This window comes from Podarcis gaigeae (assembly GCF_964106915.1).
Source record: "Podarcis gaigeae genome assembly, chromosome: 2".
In the NCBI taxonomy this organism is placed as follows: Eukaryota; Metazoa; Chordata; class Lepidosauria; order Squamata; family Lacertidae; genus Podarcis; species Podarcis gaigeae.
Genome location: NC_139679.1, coordinates 26064135 through 26079290, shown reverse-complemented (window position 1 = coordinate 26079290; position 15156 = coordinate 26064135). Strand labels below are relative to the sequence as shown.

The following is a 15156-nucleotide window of genomic DNA, read 5'->3' as shown; positions in this document are numbered from 1 at the left end:
TTCCTACAAAATATTAAAATACAGTGGTCTGTTAAACATTAAGAACTTCCCGAAACAGGGCTGCCTTCAGATGTCTTCTAAAAGTCTGGTAGTTGTTTTTCTCTTTGATATCTGATGGGAGGGCATTCCACAGGGCGGGTGCCACTACCGAGAAGGCCTCTGCCTGGTTCCCTGTAGCTTTGCTTCTCGCAGTGAGGGAACTGCCAGAAGGCCCTCGGCACTGGACCTCAGTGTCCTGGCAGAACGATGGGGGTGGAGACGCCCCTTCAGGTATACTGGGCCGAGGCTGTTTAGGGCTTTAAAGGTCAGCACCAACACTTTGAATTGTGCCCAGAAACATACTGGGAGCCAGTGTAGGTCTTTCAAGACCGGTGTTATATGGTCTCAGCGGCTGCCCCCAGTCACCAGTCTAGTTGCCGCATTCTTGATTAGTTGTAGTTTCTGGGTCACCTTCAAAGGTAGCCTCACGTAGAGTGCATTGCAGTAGTCCAAGCAGGAGATAACTAGAGCATGCACCACTCTGGCGAGACAGTCTGCGGGCAGATAGGATCTCAGCCTGTGTACCAGATGGAGCTGACAAACAGCAGCCCTGGACACAGAATTGACCTGTGCCTCCATGGACAACTGTGAGTCCAATATGACTCCCAGGCTGCGCACCTGGTGCTTCAGGGGCACAGTTACCCCATTCAGGACCATCCTCCACACCCACCCGCCTCCTGTCCCCCCAAAACAGTACTTCTGTCTTGTCAGGATTCAACCTCAATATGTTAGCCGCCATCCATCCTTAATATGCTGATACCGATGCTTATAATATGTTGGGACATTGGGCCAAAAAGAGGTATATAGGTAAATGATAATAAAAGAAAAAAATAAGTGGACTATAATTTATCCTACTATTTCTTGCATGTTTATTAGAACATCCTTGGAATAATATGCACTGACAAATCAAATAAATTTTCTGCAATTAACACAGTAACTGAAAAGGCTAGTTCCCCATTGCAACTTTACTAGTGACTTCTCCCCTTGACTTCACTGTAAAACAAAATGGCAATGGCAATGGCAATGGCAATATAGCACACAAGTTAGCTGTTTGTATTCAAACGCTTAATCAATTTTCACAACTTTAAATTTTAAAAAAGAACAGGAGAAGAAATGCTGAACATTTATTTCCCCTCGATTAGCAATTTTTACTTGCCTGAAAGCTTTGCATCCTCATCCTCCATTTCAGAATTATATTTTTCCACAAAAGTGCAATTGTCTGTTGATACACACTTCTATTCCTCTGGCGTTGTCCCTGCATTTTCAAGCCTGCTTAAAATGAAAAATAAGCCTGTTCAGTCAGAGGTTACTCACTCTAGGCAAAGTGCGGCACTGGGCAAAGGAATAAATTGCAACACAACCCACCCTCCCACTTATTTGCACAATGTTCTGTGCGTATATTGATTTTCCTAGCTGGGTATGTGTAGATACCATGCAGAGTCCAGACTAGCCTCTCCCAACTTGGTGCTCTTCAGATATTTTGAACCACAACTCCCATTAGCCCCAAGGAGCATGGACAATGGTCAGGGATGCAAACATCATACTGGATATTGGGGGGGGGGAGGTTTGACAGGTTGGGTCCTCCATCATGGAGGGCACTTATTGTGGTGAGATCACCAGAAACTGCCTCTTTGTTGTGGGGCGGGACCATTTGGATGGCCACAACACCCCATTGGTTGCCCCTCTGTTGCTGGGGCAGAAATTTGGTCAGCTGGGTTGGCTATTGGCTGCTGCACGTCGCTGGAGAGTTTCACTTTCTTGTGACGTGCAGCGGATCACCTGCCCTCCTCTCCCTATATTTAGGGTTGTTCTCATGGCCTTGCTATGCCTGTCTAGGGGTCGTCTGTTTTGGAGCAGGGGCCCGGTAGGAATTTTGCCATTTGGCTGATTGGCTGGTGCCACTTGGTTTTTGCCTCATGTGTTTAATGACAAACAGATGTTAGAGGTAAGAGGTTAAATCAAACTTTATCAACGTGTGCATAGGGAAAATCCAGTTAGTGTCATGCCAAAGTTGAGTTAGGATCTCCATAAAACATGTTCCCACTCTGCTGCTCATCATGTTTAAGCATTCCTGGACCTACTGCTACCTTTGACCTTGAGTTATTTTGCACCCATCCATGAACACAACGGGATGTTTGAGCATCAGATACCAAATACTCTAATAGGTTTGAGAGAGCATCTGAGTTCTAACATTCTTCTTCCATGTAGTGTTTCAATTTCTAGGTCAGTGTTCCCCAAACTTAGGTCTCCAGTTGTTGTTCGACTACTACAACTCCCATCATCCCTAGCTAGCAGGACCAGTGGTCAGGGATGATGGGAGTTGTAGTCCAAAAACAGCTGGAGACCCAAGTTTGGGAAACAGTGCTCTAGGTGAAGATTCTGCTTGAAATGTTTCAGTGCAAGTATATTGGGATTCCCATCCTGTTGTTCCATGGCCCCGAATGAGATTTTATTTTGGAAAGAAAAGTAGGTGGGTTCATTTTTAACACCTGATTTTATTGGCCATATTCACATATATATTGCATTTTATGTAAACTGCTCAGAAGTTTTAATTAAGCAATATATAAATCCTGTTGGGGGTGGGAATAAACTTAGACTTCACCCAACAGAAGGCAGTGAGAGAGAAACACAGTGAGGGGCAGAATGCAGTGGCGTAGCGTGGGTTATCAGCACCCGGGGCAAGGCAAGTAATTTGCGCCCCCTAACCCATGGATTTGCGCCCCCTAACCCGTGGATGTGCGCCCCCTAACCCATGGATTTCCCTAACCCCCAGATGTTGCGCCCGGTGCGTCCGGCCCCCCCTGCACCCCCCACGCTACGCCCTTGGCAGAATGGTTGCATAATCTCCAGCTGTCAGAATATTTAAAGGGACAGAGGCAATCTTGGGTACGTGATCTGGCAAACCCATTCTTAGGTGGCGAGTCCAACCAGTCTACTTCAACTATTCATCTGCCTGCAGATTCCATTTAGGACAGCAGGGAAGAAAAGGTAGGAAATATGACTCAAGAGAATATTATTTCAATCAAATTCATAAACAAGCCAGTGACCAGCTTTACCAAATCAAGTGAAGCTGCTAACAAACCTAATAAGGAACACCTGTCAAAACTTTGCAATGCTTTGTATAAAACTAATTTGGGATGGCAACGTTAATACCTCCACATGGATGGTAAAACTCTTAGCATTTGCAGCTTCAAAGCTAGCTTCCCCGTGGTTTTACTGCTCAAGTGCTTTAACAACAAAATTGTGTTAAAATATTTCTATGGGTAAAAGAAAATTCTAGGTCAGGATATTGCTGCAACAGGAAGACATTTATTTTAGACTGACCTAAATAAATCAAATCACAGGCATACCAATCAAACTCTGCAGAGGATTTCACATAGTTGGCAAGTCCAATCCTATGCAGATTTACTCAAAGACTAAGACTCACCAAGTTTAAGGAGAGTTACTCCAAAACAAGCATATAGGACTGCAATGTTAATCCACAAATGAGTCAAGATGAGCTGGCAGAGTTTAGGTACATAGGTTCAAATATCCAGATCACTTATCAGTTGATATCCAAACACTTTGAGTAAGTGAGTTTGCATTCATTCAGTAGCAATTCTCCCCTCTTTCCCTTTTTGCTCCCAAATAACTAGGCTTCATCAGGTATTAATGGCAAGAAAATACATCCAGAGGCAAAGAGAAAGCAACATTGAAAAGCTTACCTTAAAGCAATCAATTTAGGCTAAAACTTCAGCAAAGGATTCAAAGAAAACTGCATAATAACAGCAAGGTATTTTCTTTGTCGAGAATATGATTTATAAAGCCTCCAGCTACTTTTTCTGCTTCTTTGTGCCTTTTCTCTTTCCAGTCCATAAATGCAGCCAGAAAAAGCAATAGCCATTCACAACAACTTCGTGTTTTTGTCCTCCAGTAGTTCCTCCCCTCGAAAATCTTCTCCCAGGACAGTTGAAGAGATTTCTTTGTTCTGACAAGACTTAATCATTCTTGATACAGCTGGACCGCTGATGGAAAACTGTGCCCCAGAGTTTTGCACAGTCAGACAGCTTTGTAAATATATTCTGCCTGCAGCAAATTGAAAAGGAAGGAGCAATGTATTGCAACGTGGGAGAGTACTTTTAAGTGCACTCCAATTTCTGAGCAGTAAGAGGTCTCAGATTCCCAAAGCATGGCTTGTGTTTGGTATAACTGGAAAGAATGTCATTTTAGACTACCACCACTCCGTGATATAAGGAGCATAAGTAAACGGCAGAGCAGAAACAGAGGAACCAGGTAAATAATGAACTCCTTGATCACCATGGGAGAGCAGGGTTCAGTCATTGTGATATCCAAGTTTAAAATCAATTGGCATAAAGCAATTATTCCACAATCCACTACCAAAGCGGTCACATCAGAAAGAGGGCTTCTGCACTTTTAATAGGAAGCAGTTTGGGCAGGTGTAACTTAATTGGGCTCTTTTTCACCTAGCTACCTTATCTGGCAGACCCACAAAACTGAGTTATTGTTTGATCTAGAGTACTACTTGAGGTTATTAGGTCCCTTCTATAGGGGGGAAATAACATATTCCTTGTGATTCCTATCGGGCAGTAAGAAATCTTCATTCAGAGTTTCAGTTAGTGGGATAAAAAACACACACCCAGAATCACAAATTAGCATTGCTTTTCCTGATGGAGCTATATATGGGCTTTGTCTCTTTCCTGGGCTGTTTCTGATTGTGCTGGGTAAAAGCAACTCAAGATCCAGATGTGTGGTCTCATTGCACTTAATATCAGCTGGCCTCTAGTGGTAACTGGCAGTAAATTATTCCACAATGAGCAACAGCCTACCAGTTCTTAACACTTCACTTACCATATCTGTAGTAAGGAGGAGGAGAAGAAAAAGAGTTTGGATTTGTTATCCCGCTTTATCACTACCCGAAGGAGTCTCAAAGCCGCTAACAATCTCCTTTCCCTTCCTCCTGTGAGGTGAGTGAGGCTGAGAGACTTCAGAGAAGTGTGACTAGCCCAAGGTCACCCAGCAGCTGCATGTGGAGGAGCGGAGACACGAACCCGGTGCACCAGATTACGGATCTACTGCTCTTAACCACTACACCACACTGGCTCACCAGCAAAATATGCACCTAGGGCAGATTTGTCATGTACCAATAGATCTTAACTGTCCCCCAAAGGGGGGGGAGGGACTGATTCTATTCCTCTTTTTATTTCCAAGATTTAGTTTTGCTGCCATCACCCTGCCTTCCATCTGGAGCAAAGCGGTGGTAGAAACTCCAGTTGTGTGGTTAAACATTTGTTTCCTAGTCATTTTTACCGTATTGGCCTGAATATAAGCCGTACCTGAATATAAGCTGCACCTTTAAAATTCGGGGGGGGGGGGGGAGAGAATACCTGAATATAAGACGCTCCCTTAAAATTCCGCAGGCACTCGCACCCATTCCGTTTTAAAAGCAGCCCATAGATCAAAACCATAAGGGGAGGGAAACATAAGGGTCAGACTGAGTCCAAACCAAAGGCCAGGCAGAACAGCTCTGATTGTATTGTATTGCACATATACATAAATCAAAACTCACAAACTTAAACAAACAAAAAAGACTTATGTAGAGAGAGCAAAAAAAGAAAAGAATAAAAGCAGAAACTCCAGAAAGGAAGAAAGAAGTAAGAGATATAAATATATGCCTTTTTGTAAGTACATTAAAATCTTAGAAAGAAAAGAAAAAAGGAAGCCTACATAAAACAACATTAGTTCATTGTTCAATAAACTAAGAAATTTCCAAAAAAAAAAAAAGAAACATAGTTATTGTCAACTTCCGCCAACTTCATAACAGTTCATTATTTCTAATTAAAGTCTACTTGTCTGTATTTCAGTAAATCCCTCATCTTGGTATCAGGGAGTTTTTTCCTTTGCGGCGTTATTCTCAACACAGCCAGATCTGGGAGCTGGGAGGGGGAGGACCTTTTGACAACCCTGCAATGTAGTCCAATTGCATTTTCCGCATTGGGGTCCCCCCCCCCCCAGGAAATGCAGCTGACCGCAGCAGCGGCGTGGCAGGGGGAAACGGGGTGATTAAATGTGTCCCCCGTCCACTGGAGTAAACAAGAAACTTCTTGTGGGTAAGATGGATTTCATCATTAAAGTCTATTGGTTTTCTTTTACTGTTTGATAATGTCTGCTGCGCAATATCTATTGAAATATTTCATTGGTGTGTAAGTTTGCTTATAGTGAACGTGTGTAAACATTGTCAAGGCAAATCTCCACAACCAACGTTAATCTAGACTTGACCACAGAGGCAACCTGCCAAGAAATGTTTGCAGTTTAAAGGGGGGGGGGCTGCAGGGAAAAGACATTAGAAACCTTAAACTGGGCAGAAGAGCAGCGGATGGAAGTTTTCTTTCAAAAAGAGTTGAAAACACTAAGCAATTTTGAAGGATTACCTCAGCCCAAAAGGGTGGAGGAAGGAAAGAATAGCCAGCCAGCAACACAGTGTTGCTCTGGGACAGGATAAGTTCCAAAAACCCCCACTTCTTTTAAAAGTCTTGTAGGGAACATCCAGCTGTTGGAAGTCCAGGCAGTATAGGTCAGAAAAACACACAATAAACATCTTGTTATTCACTTATTGGCAGAATTTTGTTCACATATCACGGTCAGTGCTGGGACGATGAAAGAAGCCCTCCAGACCTTGTTGGACTCTAGTTCCCTTCAGCCAAGCCGGTGGTCAGGGATGATGGGAGTTGTAGTCCATCAACATTTTTAGGGCCTCAGATCTCCCACTACAGTCATACCTCGGGTTAAAGTCACTTCAGGTTGAGCGTTTTCAGGTTACGCTCCTCGGCGACCCAGAAGTAACGGAATGCGTTACTTCCGGGTTTCGCCGCTCGCGCATGCACAAACGCTCAAAATTACGTCACGCACATGCACAGAAGCGGCGAATCACAACCCACACAGATGCGAGTCACGTTCTGCTCTGGATGTGAATGGGGCTCCGGAACGGATCCCATTCGCATCCAGAGGTACCACTGTATAGCTTTTGTGGTGGGCACCATCTTACCATCGAATTTTTTTTTACTTATTAATCAGTCAATCTTTCAATTTGTGCCAAAATGCGTTTCTATTAAAAAGAATTTTTAGCAAGATACAGTTTGAAAGAGAGAATATTAAGAATGCTGTAATGCTACAGTGCCTAGTGGATTGAGTGGGAGGGCTAACCAATCCAGGAATCCACTCCTTTACTGCAGGAAAATAATCATACAGTGGTACCTCAGGTTACATTACGCTTCAGGTTACATACGCTTCAGGTTACAGACTCCGCTAACCCAGAAATAGTGCTTCAGGTTAAGAACTTTGCTTCAGGATGAGAACAGAAGTCGTGCTCTGGCGGCGCGGCGGCAGCAGGAGGCCCCATTAGCTAAAGTGGTGCTTCAGGTTAAGAACAGTTTCAGGTTAAGAACGGACCTCCAGAACGAATTAAGTAATTAACCCGAGGTACCACTGTACTTACAAAATAAAAAAATAAAAATAAAATAAGGTGGTATTTCCAGGAGGTCCCACAATGGCTAACAGAGGAAACCATTGCCAAAGCATAAGAGCGAACAGAACACAATGCAGAGAAATGTTCACCAGAGCTAATCCACACCAATATGCAAAAGGAAAGAGTCCTGAGACCCACAACTGAGAGTGAGTTTTTATTCAGCAAAGAAAATGAAAAGAGATGGTTTTACCCAGTGCTTTTTTTCTTTAAAAATACTGTATGTTATGGGGTACTCTCATTTTCCTACTCATATTGATATACTGCTCCTCAATGAGGCCAAACTTAAATTCACAAAACATTTACAGGCATGCGTACCCCTGCATACCCCCAGAAAAAAGCACTGGTTTTACCTTTCAGTATTCCATCTAATTACCGGTAAATGGTCACAGGTACAGTCAAAGCTCGGTTCGTATGTTTTTTCTCTGGAATGCTGAAAACCCGGAAGTAACTGCTTTGGTTTCTGAACGATTTTCGGAAGCCAAACAGCTTCTGGGGAGTTTTTTCTTTCTTTCTTTCTTGTTCTCTCCATTGCCTTTGCTGACCGCCCTTTGATCCTCAGTTGTCGAACATTTCGGAAGTCGAACAGTCTTCCGGAATGGATTACATTCGACAACCAAGGTTTGTCTGTATAATATGTGTCAAGGTACACAAAGCTAATAATATGCATCAATTATTCACAATAATTTCCTTTTCCTTTTTTTTACCCCTGACTCTTATGACCATTTCTTCCTTCCTGCTCCTAGTGCATTTTTTCACTTCTCCAAGTTAATTTATCTTTGATCCTGTTCCACTCTTTAAGGTTCAACATCATCATTAAGCATGTTATTCCAGAACATTACATGGAATTGTAGTGTTTTTCCATATGCTTATTGGGTTGGTTTCTGCATATTCTTTTCTAATATGTTAACTTAATCAGTGTTACAATAAGACCATATTTTTCTCTATCCACTCAGATTCTGTAAAGGGATATACTTTCCCCCCACTTCTTAGCAATCATTCGTTTTGCAGCTGTTGTAAGATTGATTACTATTTCTAAATCATTTTCCAAAATAATATCCTTCAGATAACCAAGCAAGAAAACTTTAGGTTCTAAAGTTCATGAGACATCCTGACATATTAGTCTGCACAGATTTTGTAAAGGCTCATACTTTGACACAGTTCCAAAAGATGTGTATAAAATCAGCTTTGACTGAACCACATCTCCAGCAAGTATAAACTCTAAGCCTGCATATTAGATCACATTTAGCATTTTTAGAGAGTCTTACAACAATTTTCCTTTGAATTTTCTGCCATCAGTTTAAACGGGATATTGTCCCAAATACATTTCCATTCTTCCCTCAGTATTACACCTGATAATACTTTCTCCCATATTTTTTTTTCATGTATGCATCTGGAATCTGATCTAAGCTTGATCATAAAATTTCGCAAGGGTGCCTTTATCTATATGACTGGTGAACAAAATTTCACACTTATTCTCTTTTCTTAAAGAGGTGTGTTTATGAATTTAAACTTGCTCCTCTAACCTAAAAATACTAAAAAAAGCAGGCCTCTTCTTTCTTCCAAAGTTGCTAGAACCCCTTCAGATGTCAAGTCAACCTGACCCCGTAGTAACATCTTTATAAACTCTCTGATTAATTGTGGTTCTTGAATCAAATATTCGTTCTAATATAGGGCCGTTGAAAGTGATAATCCAATAAACATTTAGGTGGGTGAAAACTGCTGGAAAAATGAAATTAAAACCTTATACTGCACATAGCCATTCAGTTAGAGCTGTGGGTGGAAGGTTTTTTTATGACCGAGTTGAAAACTTTTTTCTTTTCTTGCCTCAGCCAGAAGGGTGGAGGGAAGAAAGAGTCGCCAGCCACCTCCATATGGTGTTGCTCTGGGACAGGATGAGAAAAGTGGAAGGCAAACAAAACAAAACTCCTCTAGGGAACATACTGTTGTTTGAAGTCCAGACGGGCAGTATAGGTCAGTCAGATAGATATACAATAAATATTTTGTTCTTCAGTCAGAGCTGTTTTATGTGGAGGTCGATGCTGCGACAATAGAGCAAGCTTCCTATAAAACAAGGCGAGGGAAGTGAGGCAGTGTGGTGTACTGGTTAGAGCGTTGGACTAGGACCTAGGAGAGACCAGGGTTCAAATCCCCACTAGGGCATGAAGCTTACTGGGTGATCTTAAGCCAGTCTCTCTCTCTCTCTCTCTCTCTCTCTCTCTCTCTCTCTCTCTCTCTCTCTCCACCTCAAAGGTTTGTTGTAAGTATTTAAGGGGGAGGAGGAGAATCAATTCTCCAAAGGAACACAGACTCTGTGTGGGTGCCTGGAAACTCTTGCTACCACTCAGCAAAGTGAAGGGCAGACGTTTGTAACAATATTTTTTTGGTGCACTTTTGAAGAAGAGAAGAAGAAGAAGAAGAGTTTGGATTTGATATCCTGCTTTATCACTACCCTAAGGAGTCTCAAAGTGGCTAACAAACTCTTTCCCTTCCTCCCACACAACAAACACTCTGTGAGGTGAGTGGGGCTGAGAGACTTCAGAGAAGTGTGACTAGCCCAAGGTCACCCAGCAGCTGCATGTGAAGGAGCAGGGAATCAAACCCGGTTCACCAGATTACGAGTCTACCACTCTTAACCACTACACCACACTGGCTTTCCCACCTCTCTGGTTTATCCCTGGCATTAGTGTTTTCTATTCATTCTCCCCCTCCCACCGCAACCTCCATTTCCTTTATGGTTAGCGTTTCTCTGGCCTTATCCCCAGATGAAAATGGTGCATCAAAGACAATGTTAGTTTTAAGAACGTAAGAACGGTCCTCTAGTCCATTTAAGGGCACCTGCCATGTGCTCAGGAGGAATTACGCAACCATGGGAGTGGGGACAGGAATTCAGCATTTCCTGTTTTGATTTATAAATCTATTCTGTCCCTATGGAGGTGTTTCGGGACTGGTTTTTTGTGTTTGTTTTCAGAGATGCACAATGTTCAGTCCTCAACTCCAAACTCTGGATATAAATCTCACATTGCTGCCAATTTACATCAGCTGGATAGGAAGAGGTTTTGTCATTTGGAATCATTACAAAAGTTTCTTTCATCGATTGCTAGTATGGCTGGAGAACCACCCTCCGGCTTTGTTGTGCTACTGATCCCCCTGAAGGGAGAGGAGAGATGATCGACCATCCCTGGAGGACACTGGGCCCACCCACCATTGATTTGGAACATCTGGCCTCAGCACCAGACTTCTGGGTGGGGTAGGAAGGCTAAAGGGGGGGGGGGAATTGTTGGTTTGGTGTGAATGGTTTGGGGACAAATTATTGCTCTGTTTATTATGTGAGTATGTTTTGAAATGACTGTTATAATATTATATAAAATATTACAGATCCTCCAAGTGTCTCTATTTTCCAGGGACAGACCTGGATTTACAGACGCCGTCCTGGTTTCTGATTGCACCCCGGAATGCCCTGCTTTTCCTTAGGACATGCCGATTTTCGTTGGAGAAATGTTGGAGGGTATGGAGTTATGCAACCCCCGAGCCAAGGAGATGAGTAACTATGCAACCTTTTGAAGACATCTGAAGGCAGCCCTGTCTAGGGAAGGTTTTTTTAAAAAATGTTTTATCATGTTTTTATACGTGTTGGAAGCCACCCAGAGTAGCTGGGGCAACCCAGTCATATGGGCAGGGTATAAATAATAAATTGTGGTTGTTAAATAGGACACCCCTATTTTCATCAGATAAATTTGGAGGGTATGATATTAATGTATTAGTGTATTATATTATTGCCCCCACTTCCCCTCCTCATAAGGTATTATGTACTGTATCTTTTCTGCTGTCTCTTGGAGACGTTTGGGTAACAAGTGATTAATAAGTCTAATAAATGAAATGAGAAGTGGATTCTATAACTAATAATCTACCCAACGCCTGCTTTCTTTTACCACGATGATATTTGAGAGGGCACAATCACTGGAGGGGGGGCAGGGGGACAGGGACGATTTAAACAAAATCTCTGGTGTTAATTCAGCTAAATGTTGCTAACTATGTAATTAAGTTCCATTGAAGCCACTGAAGACTAACAGTAGCTGGATTGGAGCCACTGCCCTTTGAAAAGGAATGAATGAAGTCCCAAATTATTGCTGAATTATCAGTTTGTCTTCTGTTCCCTGTAAACTGCAGACAAAATAACAAAACGAAGTACTGTACGGCCAAAGTTAAGCATGTTTCAGTTTCACTGAATAATGTGGGAGAGTTTGTGGTGTCATTATAGGACAAAAAAAATGCTGAACTGGTAGGATCTTTCAGCGTAAGCATAGATTTAACATGTATTTAACATCTATTTCACAATGGATGTTCATACAAAATGCATGTTTACAAAACTACTGTACTACCAAACTAACTGTATGCTTGTGAAACATGGACCACTTATAAATGCTATCTCCAACTCCTCGAAAGATTCCATCAACGGTGTCTCCAAATTTTTTTACATATCACTTGGAAAGACAGGCAAACTAATGCCAGTGTACTGGAAGAAACAAAGATCACCAGTGTCAAAGCAATGATTCTTCAACATCAACTTTGCTGGACCAGTCGTGTTGTGCGGATGCCTGATTATCGTCTTCCAAAGCAACTACCGGTACTCTATTCCAAACTTTAAAATGGAAAGCGTAATGCTGGCGGTCAACAAAAGAGGTTTGGAGATGCTCTCAAGGCAAATCTAAAAGAATGTAGTATAAACATTGACAATTGGGAAACATTGGCCTGCAAGCGCTCCGGTTGGAGAACAGCCTTTACTAAAGGTGTCATGAACTCTGAAGACTCTCAAACTCAGGACAAAAGGAAGAAACGTGCTAAAAGGAAGACACGTTTGACAAACCTTCACTGTGATCAACTCGCACCCAGAAACCTAGGTCCCCACTGTGGAAGGATGTGTGGATCCAGAATTGGCCTCCACAGTCACTTACGGACTGTTAAAACCGTGTTCATGGAAGACAAACTTATTTGGCCATGAGTGATCGCCAAAGAAGAAGAAGGTGGTGGCACTTGACCTTTTGATAGGAAATGCTCTACAAAAATGGGGGGGGGGTCGAGGAGGGTCAGGAGAGTGAGAAAAGTCTGTATTTTCATCTGAGGAATGTTGGAGAATATGGCCTTCCTGGGTATGGAAGATTGATAACATGGTACAACAGCAATAGCAGCGGCAAGAAAAGGAATCTCACCTTACAGGAAAATATCTAGCAATACAGTGGTACCTCGGTTCTCGAACGTAATCTGTTCCGGAAGACTGTTCGAGTTCTGAAATATTTGAAAACTGAGGTCAAAGTACCATCTACAAATTCAATTCAGAAAATTGAAAAACACGCAGCGGAAGCCGTTTGACTTCCAAGGCGCGTTCGGAAACAGAAGCATTTACCGTATTTTTCGTCCCATAGGACTCTCCGTCCCATAGGATGCACCTACTTTTTGGGGGGGAAATAAAGGGGAAAAAATTCCTTTATTTTCCCCCCCAAAACCAGGTCGGGGAACAGTGGGATGGCGGTGCTGCGCCTCCCCGCTGTCCCCCGAGCTTGTGGGGCTGGCCCATGTCTGCCTGGCGCGAGGGGCGCTCTGCTTCAGGGCGCCCCGCGCGTCGGGCGGCAGGCTACAGTCCGCAGCATGGTGAGCCCTCTGTTTCAGGGCGCCCCACGCGCCCCCCGGGTGCGCAAGGCTTGCCAACACCAGCGCGGAGCACGGGGCGTCCTCCGAAGGGCGCCCCGTGCTCCGAGCTGCCAGCTGCTGCCCGCAAGCCTTGCGCTCTCGGGGGGAGATCCCCCGGGTGCGCAAGGCTGGCCAACACCAGCGCGGAGCACGGGGCGTCCTCCGAAGGGCGCCCCGTGCTCCGAGCTGCCAGCTGCCGCCCGCAAGCCTTGCGCTCTCGGGGGGAGATCCCCCGGGTGCGCAAGGCTGGCCAACACCAGCGCGGAGCACGGGGCGTCCTCCGAAGGGCGCCCCGTGCTCCGCGCTGCCAGCTGCCGCCCGCAAGCCTTGCGCTCTCGGGGGGAGATCCCCCTGGTGCGCAAGGCTGGCCAACACCAGCGCGGAGCACGGGGCGTCCTCCGAAGGGTGCCCCGTGCTCCGCGCTGCCAGCTGCCGCCCGCAAGCCTTGCGCTCTTGGGGGGAGATCCCCCGGGTGCACAAGGCTGGCCAACACCAGCGCGGAGCACGGGGCGGCTTCCAAAGGGCGCCCCGTGATCCGTGCTGCCGGCTGCTGCCCGCAAGCCTTGCTCTCACGGGGGGGGGGATCCACCGGGTGCGCAAGGCTTGCAGACACCAGCGCGGAGCACGGGGCGTCCTCCGAAGGGCGCCCCGTGCTCCGTGCTGCTGGCTGCCGCCCGCAAGCCTTGCGCTCACGGGGGGATCCCCCAGGTGCGCAAGGCTTGCCGTCACCAGCGCGGAGCACGGGGGGCCTCCGAAGGGTGCCCCGTGCTCCGCGCTGCCGCCTGCAAGCCTTCGGCTCCCGGGGGAGATCCCCGGGTGCGCAAGGCTAGCGGACACCTGCGCGGAGCATGGGGCGGCCTCCGAAGGGTGCCCCGTGCTCCGCGCTGCCGCCCTGCCGCCCGCAAGCCTTCGGCTCCCGGGGGAGATCCCCGGGTGCGCAAGGCTAGCGGACACCTGCGCGAAGCACTGGGCGTCCTCCGGAGGGCGGCCCATGCTCCGCGCTGCAGGCTGCCGCCCGCAAGCCTTGCGCGCCCGGGGGAACGCCCTCCGGGCGTGCAAGGCTTGCGGATAGCTTCCTGGAGTCTGGAGAGCGAGAGACGTCGGTGCGCACCGACGCCTCTCGCTCTCCAGGCTTCAGCGAAAGCCTGCATTCGCCCCATAAGAAGCACACACATTTCCCCTTCATTTTTGGAGGGGAAAAAGTGCGTCTTATAGGGCGAAAAATACGGTACTTCTGGGTTATCGGGTTCTGAAACGTTTGTCAACGGAGACGTTCAAGAACTGAAGTTCCACTGTACAAGGGATATAAGAAGCGGACAGATGTAAAGACACCTCACTTTAAACTTTTAAGTAGGGGAAAGACACACACACACACACACACACACACACACAACAGAACAGTATCTGAAGAAGTGTGCATGCACACGAAAGCTCATACCAAGAACTAACTTAGTTGGTCTTTAAGGTGCTACTGGAAGGAATTTTTTTATTTTGTTTTGACACACACACCGTTTAGCACATTCACTAACTTTGAAAACATTAAGGGAAGTGTAGTAAGAATGAGGCCTAAGGAAGGGCTTTGCAACTCATCTGAGGTTACACACGCCAAAACCAAACCAATTGCTTCCAGATCACTTCAACCAATTAATCCTGGATTTGGCCCTTACTAGCACACAATTGAATCCTCACTCCAGTCCAGTTGGGGGTGGAATTCCAGTGACCAAAAGTTTGTACAATAGTTTCCTTTGAATAGAACTTTCTGAAAGTGAGAACAGAAGTGAATATACAGGAAAGGAGGAGGAAAATATTTTTTGGAGGTCATCAGGAAGGCAGCTTTGCTCTACTAACCAAAAGGCCATGGAAACAGAATGTTCCACAGTGGGACCGAATGTGTTCTCTTCCACACACAC

General features: G+C 45.2%; 1 protein-coding gene and 1 long non-coding RNA gene across 2 annotated transcripts in view; one reads left to right on the top strand and one right to left on the bottom strand.

Annotated features, from left to right (window-relative positions):
• The window catches only part of LOC310839093 (ABC-type organic anion transporter ABCA8-like), an 89701-nt gene that overhangs the window by 60770 nt on the left and 13775 nt on the right, over window positions 1-15156 (bottom strand). The window contains exons 2-3 of the mRNA XM_083727377.1: window positions 3744-4104; window positions 1196-1308 (exon numbers count right to left, since the gene is read on the bottom strand). Of these exons, the coding sequence (XP_083583503.1) occupies window positions 1196-1223 (28 nt within the window). The 5' untranslated portion in view covers window positions 1224-1308; window positions 3744-4104. The remainder of the gene's footprint in view (window positions 1-1195; window positions 1309-3743; window positions 4105-15156) is intronic.
• LOC310839296 lies at window positions 4101-11464 on the top strand. The gene is made up of 2 exons (XR_014561403.1): window positions 4101-4311; window positions 10937-11464. It is a non-coding gene; the product is annotated as an uncharacterized lncRNA (long non-coding RNA).